Below are 24,396 nucleotides of genomic sequence, written 5' to 3'. Positions count from 1 at the left end.
TGAGGCTGGTAATCAAACCTACACGATAAGAAGATTGTACCTTATCTATACTTCCTTATGCCTGCTGACATACGCCGAAGCCATTTTTGAATTCTGAACACATTTTGTCTAGTCATTAGTGGTTAGTCATTGATGTTGGATCCCATATAGCTTAAGAAGCAGAACCTCGACTTCATCGCTTCTGAGGTTCAACCACCGCAACTCTGAACCTAGAAGCATTTCTTCGAGCTCATTGTAGTATCTTTACAATTTTATAAACACAATATTCTCATTGTATCAGCCTTCGCAGACAATAGAAAGCATATCTTCAAACATTTAACGTCTACTGTACGGCTACACTGAAACCAAGGTATTCGCTGCGTCATCATACTTCTTTAAGAAACGCCCATTCACTGTGAGAAACTGGTTCCGAGAGGCAAAAAGTAGGGTAAAATTCAACTAGTGATTCTTTGAAGACGTATTATGGGAGTTTCATAGAAATGACATTCCAAAAAGTACCTAATGCTTATAGTAATGAGCCTGGTAAACAGATTCTGCGAAATATGTGTCCTTTTGAAACTGTGAAGAATACATCCTCTTTATTTTTGGTATATATGTGGGTAGTCTATAAGTTATATCTTAACGCCGCTGCGACGGTAGTTCCCTTTGTCTAATAAAACAGTGTGCAACTAGCCCGTGAGTTTGCTTGTCGCCTGCGCGTCTCGCTCCCGATATTCACATACTTAACAGTGGCGACGAGCGTACCCGCGATAGTATAATGTCTTCGACAACAGCATCAGTGTCGTTTGGTGTGCTTTCCACGTTTGATCACCAGACACAAGACTGGGAAAGCTACAAATCCAGGATTTCCATGTGGTTCATAGCGAACGACGTGAACGACACGACCGACAAGGCCAAGGTCAAGCGACGGGCGATTTTGCTGAGCGCGTTATGCGAGCAAACACATAAGCTGGCTAGTAATCTAGCTCAACCTGCGAAGCTGGAAGAAGTGGAATACGACAAAATAATTAATATTTTAGACGAACATTTTATTCCGAAGAGGGTAGGCTTCTCGGAGAAACATCGTTTTTTTTCAGCGGTTCAGCAGATAGGGGAAACGCACACTCAATGGGGGGCACGTGTCAGGGGGTTGGCGACACACTGCGAGTTCAAGAGTCTCGAGGAGGCACTCGTGGACAGGTTCCTGATGGGCATGGTGGCAGGTCCCGAACGGGATAAGCTATATGCCCGAGAACAGAAAGGTCTCACTTTGGCGAAGGCTGTGGAGGTGGCTGAGAGCGTGCGCTGCGCGAGGAAGGCGGCGGCCGTGGGGAGCACCACCCCGGGCGCGGCAGAGGCACACGCTATCGCCGAGCAAGGTGTTTTTAGCATCGTAAAGAGTGAGAAGTGCGGTGTGTGCGGATATACCAATCACAAATCCGACAGGTGCAGGTTTAAAAATTACAAGTGCAAAAAATGCGGACGTAAGGGACATTTACGTAAAATGTGTGATCAAAAAGCGCAGGTGCAATACGTGACAGAGGGGTCGATGGATGAAGGAGATGATGGTAAGCGATTATTTAATATTAAGTGCGAAAATGGAAAACCAATGACGGAGCGAGTTTTAATAGGTGATCGTTTTTTGGAGTTCGAAATCGATAGCGGATCAGCGGTCAGCGTTATTTCTGATTCGACTTACTCATCTATTTTCGAGAAAGCGCCATTATTACCCGCCAAAAAAATATTAACAAGTTACAACGGTAGTAGCATGCAAACATTAGGGGTCATCCGAACTAACGTCACGTACGGCGCGAGTACGCATGCACTAGATATATATGTAGTGCGCGGCGGCGGGCCGCCGCTGCTGGGCAGAGATTTTATTCAAGGGTTTAGGTTAGAACTATCGCCAGCGTCCGAGGTTCACTACGTCAGTGAAGAGGATACACAAGCTGTCGCAAATCTAATAAATCAGTACCCAAAACTTTTTTCCGGAAATCTCGGCTGTTTTAATAAATATAAAATTAAACTACATTTAAAACCCGACGCTAAACCGGTTTACTTCAAGCCGAGACCGGTCGCTTTCGCATTAAAAGAAAAAATAGATAGTGAGTTAGACCGCTTAATTGATTTAGGTATTTTAGAACCGGTAGAATTCTCCGATTACGCATCACCCATAGTGCCCGCTCTTAAAAAAGACGGTACTATTAGATTGTGTGTAGACTACTCGGTGACATTAAATAAACAACTGTTAGTAGAAAAATATCCGTTTCCTACCTATGAAGAAATGTTTATCAAATTACACAATGGGGAGCAATTTACTAAACTCGATCTGTCGATGGCTTATAACCAGTTTGTGTTATCGGATGAGTCACAGCTATTAACTTGCATAAACACGCATCGAGGTCTTTTTAAGTACACTCGCCTGGTATTCGGACTCTCGAGCGCACCCGCTATTTTCCAACGGGCAATGGAAACTGTTTTGTCTGGGTTAGACGGTGTTATAGTTTTCCTTGATGACATTTTAGTAACAGGGGAAAATAAAAAGCAACACCTTATGCGGCTGTCATCGGTTTTAGAGCGGTTAGATAAAGCCGGTTTAACAGTGCAGAAAAGTAAATGCGAGTTCATGAAAAAAGAGATAACGTATTTAGGGCACGTAATAGATAAAAACGGTGTTAGGAAATCCCTGGAGAAGGTTAAAGCGATTTTAGAAGCGCCGAAACCAACAAACGTGTCGCAGTTACAATCCTTTTTGGGATTGGCAAATTATTATCGGAATTTTGTACCAGACGCCGCGACTACCTTAGGTCCTTTGTACCACCTTTTACATAAAAATACTAAATGGGAATGGACATCGACACACGATAAGGTATTTAACAAAATTAAAAAATTGCTAGCGTCAGATCAGGTTTTAGCGCATTTTAATCCAGAGGCTAAAATAATTTTAACGGTGGACGCGTCCCCGACCGGGCTCGGAGCGATCTTATCACAAATAGGTGACGACGGTACTGAACACCCGATCTCATATGCTTCGCGAACCTTAACTCCGGCGGAAAAAAGGTATTCACAAATACAGAAGGAGGCAACCGCGATAGTTTTTGGGGTTAGGCGTTTTCACCAGTACTTGTACGGGCGAGATGTTCCATTCGTGTTAAGAAGTGATCATAAACCATTAATTAGTATTTTTGGGCCGCAACACGGAGTACCGGAGGTAACGGCGAACAGATTACAGCGATATGCTTTGTTTTTAACAGCGTATAATTACGTAATTGAGTACATTCGCAGCAATAAAAACAGTGCCGATTTTTTGTCACGGTTATCTTTACCGGGAGGGGAGGCGCAAGGGGAGCCCCCCGAGTGCGCGGAGCGGGCCGCTTACGTTAACTTCGTAGTGGAGGGCACTCTGCCGGTCACAATAGATAGGGTGCGGCGCCACACCGAGCGGGATGCTGTCTTGACGAGAGTCGTTGGTTACGTAATGAACGGATGGCCGCGGAAGGTAAATGAGGACAAAATTAAGCCTTTTTACAATTGTCGATTACAATTGTCATGGGAAAATAGTGTACTTATGCGCGGTCACAAGGTAGTAATTCCGGAAAGCCTATACGACGTCATCTGTAGGGAATTGCATAGTTCTCATTTTGGCATAGTTAAAATGAAGGCAGAGGCTAGGAAACGTTTTTGGTTCCCTGGCATAGATGCGACCCTGGAACGGTTAGCAGCGGCGTGTGTCGTTTGTGCACAGTTGCGTCCGTCTCCGCCTCACGCGCCGCTCGCGCCGTGGCCCCACCCGCCACACGCTTTCTATAGGATTCATTTGGATTTCTTAGGCCCTTTTAATAACCGAATGTATTTAATAATAGTAGATGCATATTCTAAGTGGGTGGAGTGCTATCCGATGACGTCGTCATACGGAACCAAGGCGGTAATTAATAGTCTATGCGACCTAATGTCGAGGGTAGGTATACCTAACATCGTGGTGAGTGATAATGGCACTTCGTTTACTTCAAACGAGTTTAATGAGTTTTGCTTGCTAAACGGGATCAAGCACATGTTTTCGCCGGCATATCATCCATCCAGTAATGGACAAGCGGAAAGCTTCGTTAAAATTGTGAAAAAAGGTTTGAAAATGATTATCCTAAATAATAATAATAAGGCTATGGAGCAGGTAAAATTAGCAAAATTTCTTTTCGATTATCGAAACTCCAAAAACAGTACAACTGGTAAATCACCCGCCGAGTTATTGTACGGCCGTTCCATGCGCACCAGGCTAGACTTGTTGACGCCGAAAGTCGCTCCTTCGTCCACAGCCGTCTCTCACGCGGTAGAACGTCAGCAGTGTTCACAGGTTAGAGCGTACGGAGGTAGAAATAGAAAACAATTAAACGTGAAAGACAGTGTGTGGGTGAAAAAATACACAAATAATAAAGGACAGTGTTGGATCGAAGGGATCATCACGAAGAAAACGGGAAGTGTGACTTACTCGGTGTATCTGCCAGAGCTACAATGCGAAGTAAATAAGCATGTGGATCACTTAAGGAAGAGAGTAGCGGGAGAAGTCACAGCGGGTAGCAACATTACAGAGAGTATATGTCCAAAGAGACCCCCGGTTAATCAACCGCCGTCGATAGTGTTGCCCGAAGACAGTGACAGTGATGTAGAAACAAGCGAGGAACCAGATCCGCCGGTGAACGACAGCCGGAGTCAAAGAGCCGAGAGCGCGGAATCTTTCGACAGTGTGGAGGGAGAAGAGGCAAGCGCAGAGAGCGATGGCATGCGTGATAACGCCCCACAGCCGGTACCAGTCGGCGAGCCAGCTGATGAACCCCCGATCCAACGACGTGCTTTAAGAAGTAGATTTAATGTGGACTTCAAACGTTATTTTTAGTATAGTGTTGTGATTAGTATCGAATAAAAGGGGAGGGATTGGTATATATGTGGGTAGTCTATAAGTTATATCTTAACGCCGCTGCGACGGTAGTTCCCTTTGTCTAATAAAACAGTGTGCAACTAGCCCGTGAGTTTGCTTGTCGCCTGCGCGTCTCGCTCCCGATATTCACATACTTAACAATTTTCAAACCAATAGCACAAATAGCTTCATAAAACAGCACCGTAGACAAACAAATGTCGTTGTTTATCTTAACAAAAAGCGCATACAAATACCTTTACTTCCCTCTACATTATGTGTACAACAAAACATTTTCTATATTCCAACAAACGCATGTTTTCTCTAAGTTGATGGCTGTGAGACTAAGTACTTAGAATCGCATCGGAATGGCATATTTGCTAAAGGCTAAGCACACCAAAAGCAGTAGAAACGCAAGCGCGACGCGGCGTATGTTGTGATACAAGAAACTGTATGAAGTGCGTCACACCTAAAGCAGTACCTAGCTCGGCGGTATTTAGAACACGTGCCTGCGCGGTGGCAGCGCAGTTCAGCGTGTGTCATGGATTTTAACGAAAAAAACACATATTACAGAAACACAAAATTGTAGGAGAATATTGCACGGGAATGGAATATGACAACATATCGCGGTTTTTACGCGAACCCACAGTGAAACCTCCCCGCGCTGCTTTTGACATGCTTCTGGTGTTGGTGTGCTGAAGCTTTAAGACCGGTTGTATGAGAATACACTTCCCAGTGCAGCGACAAGGCGCGACGGCGCGACTGGCGCGACGAGAAGCGTTACTAGATTGTAGACAAAGGAGACAAATATAATACTTATTTAAAATTTCTACATTAAATTAAAATTGACTACACTCTCGCCAGCGCGTCTTTTTTGGGGCAATTCAGTCTATTTTGGGAACATGACGAGTAAGTAATAGAAGAAGATTGAAAGTATTTTTAGTGGTCGAATTAAGCATTGTTTATTTGTATTAAAAACAAAAATTGCTCAAAACTCGAAAATCCTAATAACACGTGTGCCTAGTACCTACAAAGAAATAGTAGGTACCTATCATATAATATTACAAAACAAACTGTGTAGTTTTGTAGATATAAATATAACATTTTTGTTTAGAATCAGATGCCGAGTGCATCTGTGCTGTGTTTACAAATGCGATATAGTCCAGTCACCTTGTCGAGTCGTAGTATTATTGTTTATTCTAGTTGTCACAAGAGTTGTCACCCTACTCCTGTGGTGTCTACAATTTCGACATGTCAAGAGATTTTTTTCCACGCAATAAGAAAATATAAATCCGATCGCATTCCCACGGGCTATTTGCGCAAATATAAACTGGTTAGTTCGTTACACAAGGCGATAATGAGCTGTAGTGCCTGAGCATTAAGTGTTGTGAAAAAATGTCGATAGATCGCCCATCGAAGCGCGACGTTCTTTCAACTCATCGAGTTCATCGTGCCTCGTTTTTACCTCGGTGTCGAATGCCAATGGGAAAGTCTAATGAAAGTTGGTATATAAACTCATATCCGAGCTTCAAAGTATAATTTATACGCCGCTGTATAAACATATCGTATGTTGAATATTAATTTCTTTAATAATATTTTTGGTCGGCCGTAAATTTTGAAGCTATATACTTTCTACTTGCCAGATTTAATTGTATTGATAATGTAGGCAGACAGTCTGTGTGGTTAGCCTTGGACCGGTTGATGTTACTTTTTGCTCTCCATTTATTTGTAAGTTGAAGATAATTACTCATTTTTTAAATAAATCAAGAGTCTCCTATCATCATAATATCGGTGTCCGAAAGCACTAGTAATTCAGAGTATTTGTAACAAAAAACAAAATATGTTCCTTCGACAATTAAGTAAGTATCCGAAAAGGAAATGACGGACGCAAAAAAACTCGCTATTTCCACAGTGAATAAGTAACGCAAGCGGACATTTGCGACCGTCACAAAAAATGCAAGTTTATTGGCGTGTTTAACACATGGCTGGTGACACTTCCTTTGAGCCGAGCAGCGATAGTGAATAAAATATTCATCATACATACGTAAACTCACACCTGTTTTAAAAGAATACCAAGGAACACTCCTCGCCAACATTTTTCGTGTTTATAAGGTCCTAAGCTTCTTTTACCGTGGTACCAATATACAGTACCATTGTTGGTACTGTGGCTATTTCCTTGTCCTCTTTCATATCTACCTGTTATAAATAGCATTATAAGAATGACAATAAGACATAAGGTGACTATAACATCATCATCTGGAATGATGTCTTTATTTTTTTTATGTTTTTGGTACCAATACCTTATTTAGTTCGAATATTCAGAGATTTTCAATAATGAATGCGTGGAAAAAAATGAATCCGTCATTAGTAGTAGTAGTATTGAAATGAAATTTTCAATAATGAATCCGTCGTGGGTAAAAAGTGGCAAAATATTCTTGTAATACACTGAGTGAATTAAATAGCAGTTGATAAGAAATGTGCTTTCAGCATTAACAAGATGGCGTGGCGGAATTTTAAAACAGTAATAAATAATGCTATAAACGGCTATCACCTAATTTGAGCGCAATGTCTCTTTGTGACACGCAAGTTTATTTATTTCGATGTCCATTTCAATTGTATTCCTTCGTGATTGGTTTTTGTTTCCACTATTTAGTAAGATAACGATGACACTAGCATATATTACTCGTATATAAACATGCCTTCTGCCATTCTATCAAATGAATAATATCAGAATAGAATAGAATATGGTGAATAAGGTGACAAGTGGGTATTAGAAGTAGGTGCAATACATGTTTCACCATAACAATGTTGACATGCAATTGTCATTATAAGTACACAAAGGTACACTTATTTACACTAAACTTTTATATAATAACAAAAAAATACATTAATGCAGAAATTTCCAGACAGAATAAAAATTACGTTCATTAAGCCATTTATATAATTTTATCTTACTCAAGTTCAAGCTTACTCAAGCTTGAGCTTGAGTTTGACTCTTAAATTAAATATAAGTATCTACATGTTTTGATATTAAACTATATTACATGTATACAATTCATAAATATGTAAGTATATTCATAGTATAAATCCAGACACAAGAGCGTACTACATACTACCTATTTACAACACAATAGGTCATACAAATACTTATAATAGATAAGGTAATTTATTTCAAGAGTCGCATGATGGGATAGAGAAATGGACCTAAGATTCAATACTCGCCCTATAAGTACCTATCTACTTATTGTGAGTCCTTCAATTAACAAGCAAGTGCCACACCAAACACATCAGCTGACCGTTTGGTCATGTCAAACCACTTGGTCTCGATTCGGCTTTCGCCAATCCCACGGCGACCACTAATTATCACCAGCCATTGTCTACCACTTTCCCTGGCGCTCAGTATCATGTGCAAACACTTTGCTAAAACTAAACATGTGTGTAGGAATTTGACTTTTTCAAGAGAAGATGATTTCATGCTAAATATTGGGTTTAGGTGAAAAGACCAACAAGGCGGCAAGACGAAACCAGTGGGGCGAGGTAAGTAATATGCAGTCGGCCCACCAGTGTGTCCCAACAGCCAGGACCTCTCTCCTTTAACAATTTGATCAAACCAACACGGTCCGATATCAAAGTATTTATAGAGAAACTTGGTGCAGATAGGTACTATGACGTAAAAATCAAATAAGTATTCTATTACGCCGCACGGAAATACGAAAACAAACCAGCAATTTATGAACTTTCCTTTCAATATTACTACAATGCTCAAGTAGTTTATACGATTCAGCGTTTCCGTCTGTATTCGTATCTGCAGTGCATTTCACAACGTAATATAATGTAATTCAATATTACGATAAAACTTACATGAACGTTGAGTGAACATTATAAAAGGAATTCGGCTGATGTAAACGCGTTGAAATCTTTAATACTGATAACGTAAGTATTCCATGATCTATGACTGATAGAAGCCGCGACGATAGTGCGGTCTTAGGCAATGACCCGAAGTAATGGTAATTTTTCTATAGAACTGTCTATAAAATATACTGGAGAATGTCTTGTAATTTATAGAGGGAGACCTTTGTTCAGCAGCGGGGCAGACTGGACTAATATATGACGACATAGCAAACGATCCTCGCATCTTGTAATGTACTTATGTTACTGGCCGTTGATTGGTTTATGATCGTATTATTTGAATTATTGTTTTTTTTATTCTTTTGAAAGAAGTCGGTTCTTTTCCGGCAAATCGGATCCGGCGACCGTCAAGCGCGCGTGACACATTTGTTTCTCGTGGGCTATTTTTGTTCTTCGAAGTTCCTTCAGACGTTCAGAGATAGTTTGGAACCTTTATATTTATATCGTATCTGTCGTTTCCTCCTCAACAAAAGTTTATGAACATATAACGTACTTATATGTTTATAAATAATACGTCTTTATCTTCTACCACTGAGACCACGTCCCTACTAAACTCAGACATACCCATTACAGTACCTATGTAATTCAATAATAGGACATAGGTAAAAGTAAAGCTGTCATATTGTAAATAATAAACTGTATTGAATGATGAAATCCAACAACACATTGCGTGACTACCTACTGGATATCCTTCAAGAAAAAGCTCCGAAAGTACTGTTTAAAAGTTCAGTTATTTTTTTTACAGCTCGCTTAGACTGTCACATAATAAATACATCATAAAATTTTAGCTCAGGAGGTATAGAAAGTAATAAAATATAATTATGCTAACGTAAACCCATTTAAACGCAACTTATGATTAGCCACATAGTTACTCTTGAAATGTTGTCCGGAGAATGAGATTCAGTCTGTGTAAGTAAGTACATACTTAGATAAATTGATTTTAGCTTGAGAGCCCCACTTTTGCAAAAGTATTTTTCTGATGAATAGCTTCAATGTGGCCTTTTTAACCCCCAGCTCATGATATCTCAAATGTTTCTTACATCATATCAAAAATAGGTACAAGATGTCTTCACATGGCTTGTCGCTTTTACCCCCACAGCAATTAGGGATAAGCGTGAGTCTACCTAAGGCCTTTGTGTGTACTATACCTGGAGAAAAAAAGAAAGAAATAAATATTCCACAATGGCGTCTCGACCTGCGGAGGTGCGCGTGCGCGTCGATCCCGTTCACCTTGCAATGCCGAGCGCAGGTATTCACCCCGACCCCCGACGCACTTGAGGCCAATACTATATCATTTATAAGCACCTTTTGCATTATAGCATGGTGTGTGGGACAGCTGCTCTCAATGTAGTACATTTTCTTAAACACAGAAGACCCATTACAATCTTCCATATAGGTATAGTAATTATTCTATTTTATCTATATTTCATTCTATAGAGCGCAAATAGTATTAGTGTCTTTACCCTAGGTAGGTACTTTAAACATAGGTATATCCAAGTATCCAACTCTTATTTGAAAAAAAAAAATAGTCAATCAAGAATTCTTGTTAAATAATAGTTTGAAATTCATGACATTACATTATTTTCCCTTTTTATGCTTCTTTATTTAACAATACATTTGCTTGTTATTTTGTGTTGAAGTTGGGAAATAAAAATCTACTTTGATGATTGTCTCTGTTCAAGGCGGTTTAAAAAAAACAACCGAGAAGACCGGGTCCCGTATTAGACCGTCTTAGTTTGTCCAATATTAGGCACTTAGTAAAGTGAGGATTGTAGGTATGGTTAAGAATTTACAATTTATTACGCACTATTTACTTAACACTTACCTGTTTGTATTAAACCGAGACCCATATTTAGCTACGTTGCCTTGTTCTATAGCCCCTCTACCCATAACCAAAGGTTTACCATCAACATTATTATTTTTCAGTCATAATTATGAATAGATTAGATACCTACCTACAATTTTTAAATAACAAGTTCACACAATTACATCGATTAGAAGTTGTTTACAAGACAGATGCTGGCTTGATTGTAACTACCTTAAAAAAACAAGATTGCCTTGACGTGTGCAACTGCCGTACATTACAAAAGGGTCCTTTATTACATTAGTATAAAAAAAAAGTCAAAGGCACCATACAGTCTGATAAAGTTAATTACGAAGCGTTTCGCGGAATAGGTAGTTGTAGTTTATGTTAACGGAAGGTGATTGGGGCAACCACCGTTCTACACGCCCTATCTATGGAGTATTGAAGGCGATTACTCCACCGACAAGAGCGCAGCTCTTAAATAAAGAGAGAGAGAGAGAGAGTTTATGTCTTAACAGCGAGACATGGGGTACATTTAATCACACCAATTTTACCATTCTGTATGAAAGAGACAAATTATCCACAATAACCACGGTGTTCTTATTTTATCCAGGAATTAATAAGAGCCTAATTAATGTGCAAGATTTGATTAGTCTATATACAATTTTATTTACTAACGCTTCAGAACGTGTTAGGTTGACAACCAAATGCGGCACAAGAATGCCCATTCTTAGTAGGCAAAGTTTTGGACTAGAGGGCGGGAAAGTCAGCCTAAGAGAGGTTCAACAGTAAAGAACTAAAAGCAAGCAGTTTTACCCTCAAAAGCACATCTTTTAGCGGCAAGACTTTATTGAACAACTGCCTTAAACGTTCACATCTACACGCGCTCTTCAGATGCCACACCTCGTGTCAGGCCCAGAAATAGCTGCACACCTGCTCACGTGCCTTCATCTGTCGTCAACTATACTATACACTAGTTATCCACAAGTAATTTAATATCTAAACCAGTCTTGAGGGAGTTAGGGCTGCAATGTTTAGCTGTTTGCAAAACAAGAAAAACACATGGATTTGTTTTCGTAAAAAGAAAAGACTGATTAGTTTCGACGTTCCTAATTTAATTTCTCATCGAGCCTACTTATCATTGCATTGGAATTTGATGTCGAGTTCATGTAAGTACCTGAGTGTGGATCATATAATATCACACGTTTAACAATGAAGGGGTAACTGCTGGAGAGATGATAGCGAGTTCTGACCTGCCCATAAGACACAGCACGAATCATAGACATATCTTAGTGTAGTACCTGCTAAGTATAAAGACATAAGCCAGCCCTATCTACAGTAAGAGCACCTTTAAGACAATGGACGTGTCCAAGATAAATGGTTCAGTGCAGAATGTAAGTACTGCGTGCATAATGGAGAGAAAAACTTTACGTAATTTGAGTCGGGGGCTTGAAACGCAAGGTGAAGTGAGCGGCTGAATTTTTAAATTTATTTGACTTTAAGTTATAAGTACCACAGCAGTCTGCATGCAATGCAAAATAAACAATATTTTAAGTAAAAAAGACTTTAATATTCAAGAAAGATCTTCTCATAGGAGATTTTCTCGTATGTCGCAGGCAATAGGTGTCTAATTTTACCAATGCCACCGGAGATGATTAAAAGATATCTCAGCACTTTCGAATCTCGGGTGGAAGATGAAGTGAAACCTAGCTAAACATTGGAGATACAATTCGCTTAATAACTTAATTTAAACGATTAATGATAAATTCTCGTGCTAGTAATTTGAGGTGACAAGTTTCACTGGACAGGCTCGTCAGCTTGTCACGCGATGCTTTGACGAGTGGTAATCATTGTTGGATATGTTCTGTATCATCTTTCGTAATAAGCAGGTAGTTGATATGGTGATAAAAATTGCAGACTCATTTGTGCATATCATGTGTGTATACTTTACTTATGATTATTAAATGCAGACCACACTTAATACTGATGACGCGAACTATAGGTACTGGGTAAAAGTAGTTGAGAATATATTTGAATATATTTTTAGTTGTTGAGTTGATAGACTCACAACTCACGCTCATAACACCTACCGGAGAAAACAGATAGAGCCGCAAATAAAAAAAACAGTTAGCTGCATATATCATCCAGATTTCCCGACCTAATAGTTAAAACAATGGGGTTTGGATTTCAAAAGGACATTTGGACCTTAAGACCAATGACAACACACTTAGTTAAAAAAGAAAAAACATCGAAGTTTTCACACAATCAGCGAAATTCAACGCGTAATAATTTCCACATAACATAAACAATATTTAGAATGCTCATAATTGCAAATCGTAAATGTGCTTGGTAAACCGTGAAGAAACGAGTGAGGTCGCACCAGGTCAACGGAGAAACTGCTATCGACTCGGTATTCTGGAGACCAATCATTTTACTTAAAAGACAAGCTTATTCTTACCAAATATAGGGTAGGTATTGCTAAACTTGCAGTAAGTATTACAAAATAATAGCAATAAATTTTACGACAAAGGAAAGTAATACTTATAAGTAGGTACGTAAAGCTGTATAAAGTAGTAGGTAATCTGCGAAACTACTCATCCCATTCGACCTAGTATGTACCTATTTAGAATAATCCGTCTGTAGGTGTCTATATTACATTTTTCACGCGGACAAAACGAACAGAAAACATTGCATTGTACCTACCTACAACCACACACCGGACACTTCATACAAAACACCTCGTTTTACACAGACACTACACATTGACGTTATCGTAAACGCGCATATGTGTGTGTGACGACTGAAGCCATACGATTGAAGACTAAACTATGTACGAGGGGGTTTGAGATAAACCTAGCTCAGCCGCTAGTGGGGAGCGCAGAGTTGCCGTTCTATATGTAGTATTATTCCTTATGCTATGGCTATGCTACAAGTTTAGTGTTAAGTCTCTTAGATTTATTGCGTTTATTACGCGCCCCTTCCATCGCTTCATAAATCAAATTACGTTCGCGTTTCTTTAAAACAGTAATACAATTTCCACAATTTACCTATTTATTAATAATGAAAGTAAACTTCGCGCTCTCACCAACATTAAGAGTGCTTTACTACAACTCCATTGATTTACTCACTCAGATGTTAAATGAACCTCCGCAGAACGAAACCGAAACTTACGTAAATGGTATTTGAAAGTGCACAATTTGTTTCACACCATATGGTTTTATTTCTTCTTAGTCATCTTCATACAATACGAATATGACTGTACGGTTTTATACTCATATGCCTTTAAAGTAATTACGAGCGTTATGCATAAGTTATTGTGATAAATTTTGAACAGACTGTTATAAAAGTAATAATCTCTATAATTAATTCTGGTGATAAGTGAATTTAGTTTTCTAGCTTCCTTTCAAATTCTTGGCTTTTTATCACTTTATTTCTTCAGAAATCAGAAATCATTTATTCGCTATATTTTGTTAAAGGCGCGACGGTAATGGTGCTTCCAGAATTATGGTCTCAGTGAGATACTTAGAGCCCCTACTGCACCTATCGTATCACTGATAGATATCCCTATGGTGCGTTATCACATCGCATTAGAACTGCCGTTTCTCATCTAACTAGACATATTGGGGCATAGTGGAGCATGTAAAAACGAAAATTAAGCAAAAGGAGTTAATAAAAGACAAACTTTAGTTTACTTAAGTTATCCGAAAATCCGGCCGTAGGATTCTAAACTTCACTTGACAATGCAGTCGAGTCCCGTAGAAATAAATAATAAAATTAGGTACTTAACATTTAAGTAGAAGATGCGTAAACCAATTCCCATGTATTACGTAGATGACGCTAGACACGCACTGAGCCAAAGTTCATCAAAGCTCAGTGAAAGGCCGGAAAACTATAGCATAGCTGCCACTTCGTGAAAGGCGCCATAATAACCAACACGGATCATGGACACGGATTATCCACACTTTCCAAGATGGAGTCTATTTGTTATTTAAATAATAAGCACTCTCGGTGCGTTCAGTTGTTGCATAATTATTACGAATACGGTAAAAGTTCGATGAGATGTGCAGGATTTTTTAATAAACACGAGAAATTTGATACGGATTCCCCCATTGTTTGGTCCATCCGTATCTATTTTTTTTTAAAAACCGTATTCGTAATAATTATGCACAACTGAACGCACCGAGAGTGCTTATTATTAAAAAAAAAAAGATACGGATGGACCAAACAATGGGGGAATTTCCAAGCTACGATCACAAAAACAATATACTTAGATGGCGTTGTACACCTTTACCGTGATAATAACCTATTTACTCACTGCTCCCGAGTAAGTACATAATAAACAAATATAAAAATACTTGTTGCTTGTTTTTTGAATCACTTTATTTTGATCAGAATAATAATGAGTGGAAGATATAATTGTGCCTGGTTGTAACAAAAACGGTCATCATTTATACCCAAAAAAAGATGCAATATGTCTGTTATCCATGGAATTAGAAGCTTGAACGAAGGAATATCTGTACAGCGCCATCTGTATTGTTTTTGAGGAACGTAGCCTGGAAAGTTCCTCATTAAATGAACTCGCCTAATGTTCGCGCCTAATGAGGAGCTCGGTGGCGCAGCGGTAAACGCGCTCGGCCTGCGATTATTGAAGTTAAGCCACTTTCGCAAAGGCCGGTCAAAGGATGGGTGACCACAAAAAAAGAAAAGTTTTCATCTCGAGCTCCTCCGTGCTTCGGAAGGCACGTTAAGCCGTTGGTCCCGGCTGCATTAGCAGTCGTTAATAACAACCAATCCGCACTGGGCCCGCGTGGTGGTTTAAGCCCGATCTCCCTATCCATCTATAGGGAAGGCCCGTGCCCCAGCAGTGGGGACGTCAATGGGCTGGTGATGATGAATGTTCGCGCACAGATCATAGAATACCCATATTCGGGCTAATCTCCAGAACCAATCAGTGGGACGCCTGATCGAATCACAAAGGAAAACTTGTATTAGGTAAGTACATCCAATCATCCAAGCGGTGCATGATGTACATTCATAGATAAAGCACAGTTTATGATTTCGATACATGTACAGTCATGAGCAATATAATGTACCCACTTTAGGACTCTGTCGCACTAACTTATTTGACATTTAGTGAGACTTACAGTTCAATTTGTCAAAAAAGTTAATGGTACCAAAGTGTATACGGGTGCTTTCACAAAAAACAGGCCATTTTGGAAGTAATTTGTCTTAATTATATTTTATTTGTTATTGGATTCCCTGTTAGTGTACATGATAGGCGATCAATTAATTGTGTCTTATCTAAAAGGGCCAGCCACTTTATGTCTTATTTTAGGAGATTTTTAGAGTTTTGCAAATTTAGGCATCTAGGGACTGATAGGTATAGTTAGGGACTGATGAACAATAGTGATATTGTAATTAATTAAGTTGTGTGTGTAGTAGAGTTGCTCTATTTTTGTGAAAACACCCATACATATTAATGCTCGTGACCGTACTTATTATGACTCTAAACACAGAACTAGATTGCCATGACATGACACAACACACCGTCTATCGGGTTACAGCCATTGTTTTTTTCTACACTACCAATTACTATGATAGAGAAATGTATCATCATCTCCGTAGCATTATCCCGTTTTTCTCAGCGTCGGCTTACCTAACCTAAAGATTTGACAGGTCAGATTTTTTACAGAAGCAACCCGCGAAGGGAAAACCTGCCCAATACTTACAGGTTGGTCACATACCTCCGAAAATGCATTTCTCGGGAATATGGGTTTCCTCACGATGTTTTCCCTCACCGCTGAGCACGTGATTGATAATCATATATGATCCAAACATGAATTCGAAAATAAATTTGACAATCATTGGTTTAGGTCTGTGCTGCATTCGAACCTGCGACCTCAAAGTGAGAGGCAAACGTTCTACGAACGGGCTACCACGGCTAAATAATAATGAAATGGGGTTAATGGGGTTATTATACTAGAAATGTTACTATTTAGAATACCACGCAATATTAAACAAAACACTGTCAAAGGTTATTTATAATAATTATTTATAATTATAATCAAAACATTTATTTCTACTTATAGTTCAATAGATAAAGATATTATTATAGCACAGTAATAAACATGTTTATAATCTATTAATTGTGTAACTCAATTATCTGCATTTTATTACAAACCAACCTACAACTACTTAATTTAAAACAAATTAAGTGTCGCCATTTCTTTTCAATTATTTTCAACCTCAGTCGATGTAAAATGTTTTTATCTTAATGGAGGAAGTTGCCTAAATATCCGAGTTATTTGAAAATACCGCAAGACATGACTGTCCACCATTAGTAAACCACTAAACTGTTTGACAGTTAACTGTTGAGTGTAAGCCCGCAAAAAAAGAAAAACAGCTAGTGACGCAGATTTTTCAAAATGGCGGCCAATGTTAGAAAGTATATTTTGCAAAAAGTGTTAACGTAAGTGTAAAAAAAAAAACAAAACAGAAATACCTACCTTCACTATATAAACAGAGCAACATACCTAGGTCCCTATGCTGGGCACTGGAAACTCCTCAATCGGAGTAAAGAGCAGGTATACCTACTCCACCACTACTTCTACTACACTATGGTAAAAAAACACCCGAGACAATTTTAATCCTTTAAGGGTTCCGTTTTTCCTTTAGAGGTACGGAACCCTAAAAAGATCGTTTCCTAAAATTATCCTGACAAATATTGAACCCTGTTCACTGTAAGTACAGAGTCTTACCTTGTCTAACTTGACACGTCCAGTTTTTTTACAAGAGTGATTGTCTGCCTGACCTTTTTCAACCCGATGGGAAACCAAAAACATGTACAGTCATGAGCAATATAATGTACCCATTTTAGGACTCTGTCACACTAACATATTTGACATTTAGTGAGACTTACAGGTCAATTTGTCAAAAAAGTTAATGTGACATGGTACCAAAGTGTATACATATTAATGCTCGTGACCGTACCTATCGGATAAGATGTAGGTTTCTTCACTGTGTATTTTCCTTCACCGCTGAGCACTTGATAATAATTTAAGATCCAACCATGAATTCAAAAATAAGAATAATGGTTAATATTGTAATGGTTATATAATAATGGTTTTACGTAGGCCCAAGCTGAACTTGAACCTGCGACCGCGTTCTTCTAATTAGGCTACCAAAGCTCCCCGTTCACTCTAACATTGCAAATATTTTTATAATGAGGCACTTTCCATACTACGTTCTTCAAAAACAATATAGATAGCGCTGTACAGATTTTCCTTCGTTTAACCTTCTTATTTCTGGGATAACAGACATTTATGCATCTTTTATCTTTGTTTTTGGGTATAAATGATAACCCTTCTTATTACACCCAGGCACAATTACATCTTCCACGCATTATTATTCTGATCATAAAAAGAGAAGCAACATAGGTAACAACATAATTATATACATAATGTGGTCCAAATATCAAGCTAATCTAATCTAGCCTACAAGATCCCACTGCTGGAAACACAACACTGCGTTCAAAAACGGGAATCGCTGATGTGGGACGAAATCCCGCCAGACTCAAATGGGATTGGGCCGGACATGTTTGTCGCGTGCACCCTGAGCGGTGGGCACGGATCGTCACGCATTGGGTGCGTCATGACGGGTACAGGCGTCGTGGTAGACCTCGAAAGAGATGGCGTGACGACTTGGACGCTTGCCGGAGGAACTGGCCGGAGTACGCACAGGACCGCGAAAAATGGAAATAGGAAGGAGAGGCCTTTGCCCAGCAGTGGGAAATATCAAGCAACAATTATTTTTATATATGCTTCTGCCATTATATTGCATTTAGTAGGTATCACGTTAAAACTGTACAACGCCATCTATATTGCTTTTGGTGAACGTAGCCTGGAAAGTCTCTCATTAAATAAATAATACGTAACCACGTAGATATTTAAGTCGCCGACTTTTTATACTTATGCTATAACTACTAAAGAATCTTCATCTTAGCAGTAAGTACAAAATACCTTCCTATTTGTATTTTATCATTTCGTTACAGTTATATAAAATATTTCTTTAAGGAAACTTTCCAAATATCAAGATCATATTTGATTCGGCGTGTTACTAAAAAAAGCGTAGCACTAATCCGCATTAGGCTTGAACGAGGCTTGAACTGAACACGTTTTTGTAACTTCGTGTTACAGTACCTTCTTATTTTACTTATTTACCTACTTACGTATTAAAAATGATAGGTAAGTATGCTTTTTATTTAAATTTTGTGAGACATCTAGGATGGTTTCAACCCACTGGTGACTTCTGGTGGTGAAGATATCGAAACAGTATCTCTAGTAGGTAAGTACTTACTCTACTTAACAGAAGTATGTAGATATTTTTAACAAAATAAACTAAGTAATTATATTAAGTATGTACTAACCTACTACTACTAATTAGTTCAAGTTCCGATGAATGTACCTCTGTCTACCCCAATTAGGATATACGCGTGAGCTAATGTTATGTACTTACTTAATACGTGGGTAAGTATACAGTTTTAGTTAGACATTACTTTTGATATTTTTGCCTCATAGCATAATGAGATACAATACAAATAAATAAACAGTAGTAGTTTATCAACAACTTGACTTATTAGCGAATTATAAGAGCAAATTGTTACTATATGATACCTTTTAGCAAGTGTAAGTACCAAGGCACGCAGTCTGCGGCAGCTGCGGTATAAAATACCATGTCTCGTCTCAGGAAGTCACTCGCTGCGCTTACCTACACTGTACACTGCCATTATTTGTTGCAGTGGCGCTTGACCGTCCGTCCATGCAATATCCGCGATATGCAAGATGTCTGGTTTATACTGGTAATTTATTTCCTACGCGTCTATTCAATAACGATTCAGAATCAGGTGTAAAAACTGTCCCTCTAAGTACGTACAGTCATGAGCAATATCATGTACCCACTTTAGAACCCTGTCGCACTTATCATATTTGACATTTAATAAGACTTACGGTTTCATTTGTCAAAAAAGTTAATATGACATGGTTTCAAAGTGTATACATATTAGTGCTCGTGACCGTACATCGGACCTACCCAGACTTATTTAAGAATACTGACAGTATAATAAGTAGATACTCTAGCACTCCAGGTACATACATTATTATTTAGGTAATTTTATACAGCTGTTCGAAGGAAAGTCTCTGTAAGAAATCACTAAAACATAGGTTCCAACGTTTTTTCTTGAGGACAGCAACTGGCACGAAGATCGGTATGCGTTCAAAAAATTATAATATATTTACAGCCATTTACCTACCTAAATAAAAAAAACCTGTTTTTATTTTTAAACATATCTATTGGCCTTCTTGTTCAAGAGTTTTTGACTATAGAGAGCTGTAATGTAAAAAGCCAGCAAATGAAAACTTTTTAAATTAAGTACCTACGTAGATAACTTTTTGAAATTCGGTTGCACCTACTGGGCAAAAGTGTGGACAGCTTATGCTAGTTAAAAAATACCAATATGGTAGGTTTTATAAAAAAAACTATTAAATAAGAAATTAATTAAGTATTTTTATTATCTAAAAGTAGTTTATTGTACGTAGTAGGGATTTCATATCGGATTTCAATTGATAAAAAGAAAGCGGAATAGGATAATATTATTATACACTAAGTCTGAGGAAGTCGTGAGAAGTGGGTGGCGTCGTGCCATGAAAGCAGGTTGTGAGGTATAATCACCTATTGTTAGTGACGTAGCGTAGGTGACAGCGTCGCCAGAATTTTTCTTTTAGTTAAGTATATCTTGTTAACGATTAGAAGATTCAATGTGTTAATGACTAAAGGAACCATGAAAGCGTCAACTTGAGTTCCAAAAAAGAACGTTTTTTCGTTTATTTCGAGAAGCGTAAACAAACAGAACATCCGGTCCCTGCTCAGGTAGAATAATAAATAAACTCCTTTCGTCTGTTTTATTTGAACTCCGATCTTCCTGTCTCAGTTGTCTTTTGTAACTCTAAACCAAGGTTTTAAGTTTTTCACCCACGTAGAATACATTAAAGTTCCTAACAGTCTGCCTTGCTTACATTGTTTACATAAATATAGAAATTTTGCCGTTTACATAAAACTTTCCTTGGAAGTTTGTATAGTTCAATGTAACATCCAGCAAGCAAGACAAGCAAAAAGTGAAGGATTCAACTTCCGTAAAAATTCTGACAATCTAGCTAATGTTATCGCTTTTTAAACGATTACGTACCTGGAGAGTGAACCCGTGTTGAACAATTTTATGGTCAAGTGTTTCCATTATAATAATTATATATCTCTCTCTCTATTTAAGAGCTGCGCTCTTGTCGGTGGAGTAACCGCCATTCCTCTCTTCTTCCCGCCAAAACCTTCACCTCCCGATACGACACGACCTGCACCTTCTCTTTTATTTGTTTCATAAATGTTATCCTAGGTAATATATATGCATGTTCAAATATGTTCCAACAGATTTCGTAACTTTCACGATCGATTTCTCTTTCGCTATTCTCTATGTCACCTAATAATTATAAGAAATAGACGAGCGTACGTAGAGCTCACATTATTTTTTTCATTAACTCTCCACATTAGTTTTATGCTATTAGGTAGGTATATTTATAAAGTATTTATTCTAACAAGTTTTACTAATAAAGCTTGTTTTTACGTAAGTATCTGAGCCCATGAAGAAGTATCACGTAACGTACTTACCTACCTAGCTAAAGAAAATACGGTTCGCAAATTATTAATGATAATATTGACAAAGCAAAGACGTAGTACTACTACAAGTAGTACTTTCTACATTTTAAATTGACTGAAACTCAGGTAGGTACCTACTTGTAAGCACATAAATAGGAGTAATAATGAAAAATACGTACTCCAAAGATTAGATACGGAATATTCTAGCTATCTAACACCCCCGGTGTTCGTTTAACTCAGTATCTATCTTGACAGATAGAATCCTATCCTATGATTGGCTAAAATATCAATGACTTTACGATTAGCAGTTTCCAGCTTTCAACGTAGTATTATAGTTTATAACAAATGGCAATGTTATGGAAACTGAGTTACGCAATTACACCTCTGGTCTTCTAATTAGTATGTTTACTTAGGCACCTACCTAACTATGTTTTTAATGACATAGATAGGTATATTTAACTGTAATATATCGTTCCCAGATCAAGTGACCTATAGGTAGGTTGGTACAGCAATTTACAAATGGTGTATATATGTAACCTGTTGCTTAGTGCTATTTTTTTCTTATACATGGAGAACAATTTTTTGAGAATAAGTTTGCAGCATTATTTTAGAAGGGAAAACGAACGTCCATTGGCAGGTAGACAGATTAAACGACAGGTAAGTTGCAACGCAACGAATTTGGTCACAAAAAGTGACGTTAACTCGAGAGAAACCAGAATCAAAACTGCTACAAAAAATAACGTAGGTACCTACACAACCAGTAAATTATGCATGATATGATGTGTTCCAATTTTCTCAAATTACACTTATACTTTTTGAATTTTGAAGGTACGAGTACCAAAGTACCTACAACATTAGATTGTTTTACTGTTTTCCCAAGCATTTATTAAGTTTATCCAAAGCATCACCATCGTCATAATCAATAAAAAAGTTTGTGAAGTAGTTGTTGAGTTCTTTATCTGCACGAATGAGTGCGCAGGAGTCGGCTCACGGAATAGTACAGTTACGCACACATTTGTTCGTGCCATTTAATACGTGCATATTTATGCCTAACGTGTCTGCTCTAACGGTTCTATAGCAAGGACTCAAAAAGAACGTGCTACAATCTTTTTTATCGACCCCGTTTGATCGGCTATTTTGTTTATAGCACCTTTGTAAAAAGAATGGAAGGAAATGTTGCAAGTTAAAGAGTTTAAGCGATGGTCATCATTGTATTGTTTGAAAGCAAAAATATGCCAATGTTTAGAATTGTACCTGCAAGTGATGGTCAAAATGATAAACACTCGTATTTACCTTCTTAATTTGAATAATTTTAAGAAAATAGCAGGTAGGTACAACTAATTGTTTTTTGTGTCATGACCTTACAATAAGTTTCGACTATCCGCAACGAACTTGTGATTTAAGTATCAATTTTTTTTGTCTACGTAGGTACCTATAATTATCTTTTCATCGATTTCTATTAATAAAACCGCCTTTTAATACTTAATAATATAAAACCATAGGCATATTTATAGGCTTATTTTAAAATATGGTAGATGCTCGTAACTTACCTGAATACTAGAGCGCTTTACTTCAATATAAAGCCAGTTATCAGTTGAAAATGCTATTGCCATCAATGCAGCAGCCACAATCGCTGTAATAGTCGCTATAGACAGAGTTACCGCTGAGCAAGGCATTTTTACAACCTTTGAGATACAGTGAGAGATAGAAGAGCTAGAGAATAGTATTCACAATCACAACACTTTGTATATTCCGATAGTTCACCTATACAGCATTTTCGCAAGCACTTTAACGGAACGGAGAACACGACAGCACACTCACAATATAATAAAAACTCATATGAATGCGGTCATCGCCTGCAGCGTACCGAGTTCGCGCGCGAGACTTCTTTGCCTACTTCGCGTTGTCTTGCCTTGCCGCTCTCTTGCGGATGTGAAACTTTCGAAAGCGAAGCAACTCCTCCAAGTGGCGGGAATGTAAATTAAAAAACTGGTTTTTGTGGTGCCAGGCGAAATAAAAACGGAATTTTGGTAGATTTTTATTTTCTGCATGGGATCCCTTTTTAAAATTCATTCGAAAGCAGATCTCTAGTGCTTCATGTTTTTGTTTTGTTTGAAGTAATGATAAAATTATGTTTTATTTGTTTGATTCATAGAGTATTTAATTTGGATTTGCAAATGATTTTACTTTATTCAGTAGGTGTATATATTATTATTTATCTACCTACCAACTACCTATGTCAAATGAACAATTTCAAAACGTTCGCCATTATGTCAACGTCAAGATTATTTTTTTTTTTTTTGGTTTGGTTTTCCCCGAAGGGTAAGGCAAAGGGAACTATGCCCATACAGCCATGTCTGACGTATTTTTTTTCTTGATGATTAATGAAATGATGAAAGGTGATGATGATGAAACCTAAGCCCCCACCCTCGGAGTAGACTCCTACTCCGAACCCCAAACGAATTAACTCAAAAGTCCGCATAAACTTTTGAGTTATGAAGCGGCTTCCTGACACGAAGCGAAAATAGGCAGATACACTTTGTTTATTGAATACTCCAATATAATAACACTCGCGAATGTCTTCCGACTAACTTAATGCGATCATTAACCACAAAACACCACTTCGTATTAATTATTTAGATTATTCAATGAAGAAAGCAACTGTCCCGTTCCCGCCTCCCGCCAAAAAGCCCAACGTCAAGATTATCAAGGTCATTTTCGTCTTTGTTTGGGCTTTTCGGCGGGAAACGGGAACGGGACAGTTGCTTTCTTCATTGAGTAATCTAAATAATTAATACGAAGTGGTGTTTTGTGGTTAATGATCGCATTAAGTTAGTCGGAAGACATTCGCGAGTGTTATTATATTGGAGTATTCAATAAACAAAGTGTATCTGCCTATTTTCGCTTCGTGCCGGGAAGCCGCTTCATAACTCAAAAGTTTATGCGGACTTTTGAGTTAATTCGTTTGGGGTTCGGAGTAGGAGTCTACTCCGAGGGTGGGGGCTTAGGTTTCATCATCATCACCTTTCATCATTTCATTAATCATCAAGAAAAAAAATACGTCAGACATGGCTGTATGGGCATAGTTCCCTTTGCC

The 24,396-nt window shown here is 38.2% G+C and overlaps 1 protein-coding gene across 2 annotated transcripts in view; it reads right to left on the bottom strand.

Annotated features, from left to right (window-relative positions):
- The window catches only part of LOC126368968 (uncharacterized), a 64,708-nt gene extending 41,456 nt beyond the window's left edge, over positions 1-23,252 (bottom strand). The window contains exon 1 of one of the 2 annotated variants that reach the window (XM_050013237.1): positions 22,850-23,252. In XM_050013237.1, coding sequence (XP_049869194.1) covers positions 22,850-22,975 — 126 coding nt within the window. In that variant the 5' untranslated portion in view covers positions 22,976-23,252. The remainder of the gene's footprint in view (positions 1-22,849) is intronic. The other variant, XM_050013236.1, reaches the window with a different exon arrangement.
- Between the last annotated feature and the right edge of the window lie 1,144 nt (positions 23,253-24,396).

Source organism: Pectinophora gossypiella, chromosome 8 (genome assembly GCF_024362695.1).
Source record: "Pectinophora gossypiella chromosome 8, ilPecGoss1.1, whole genome shotgun sequence".
NCBI lineage: Eukaryota > Metazoa > Arthropoda > Insecta > Lepidoptera > Gelechiidae > Pectinophora > Pectinophora gossypiella.
This window is presented reverse-complemented; position numbering and strand designations above follow the sequence as displayed.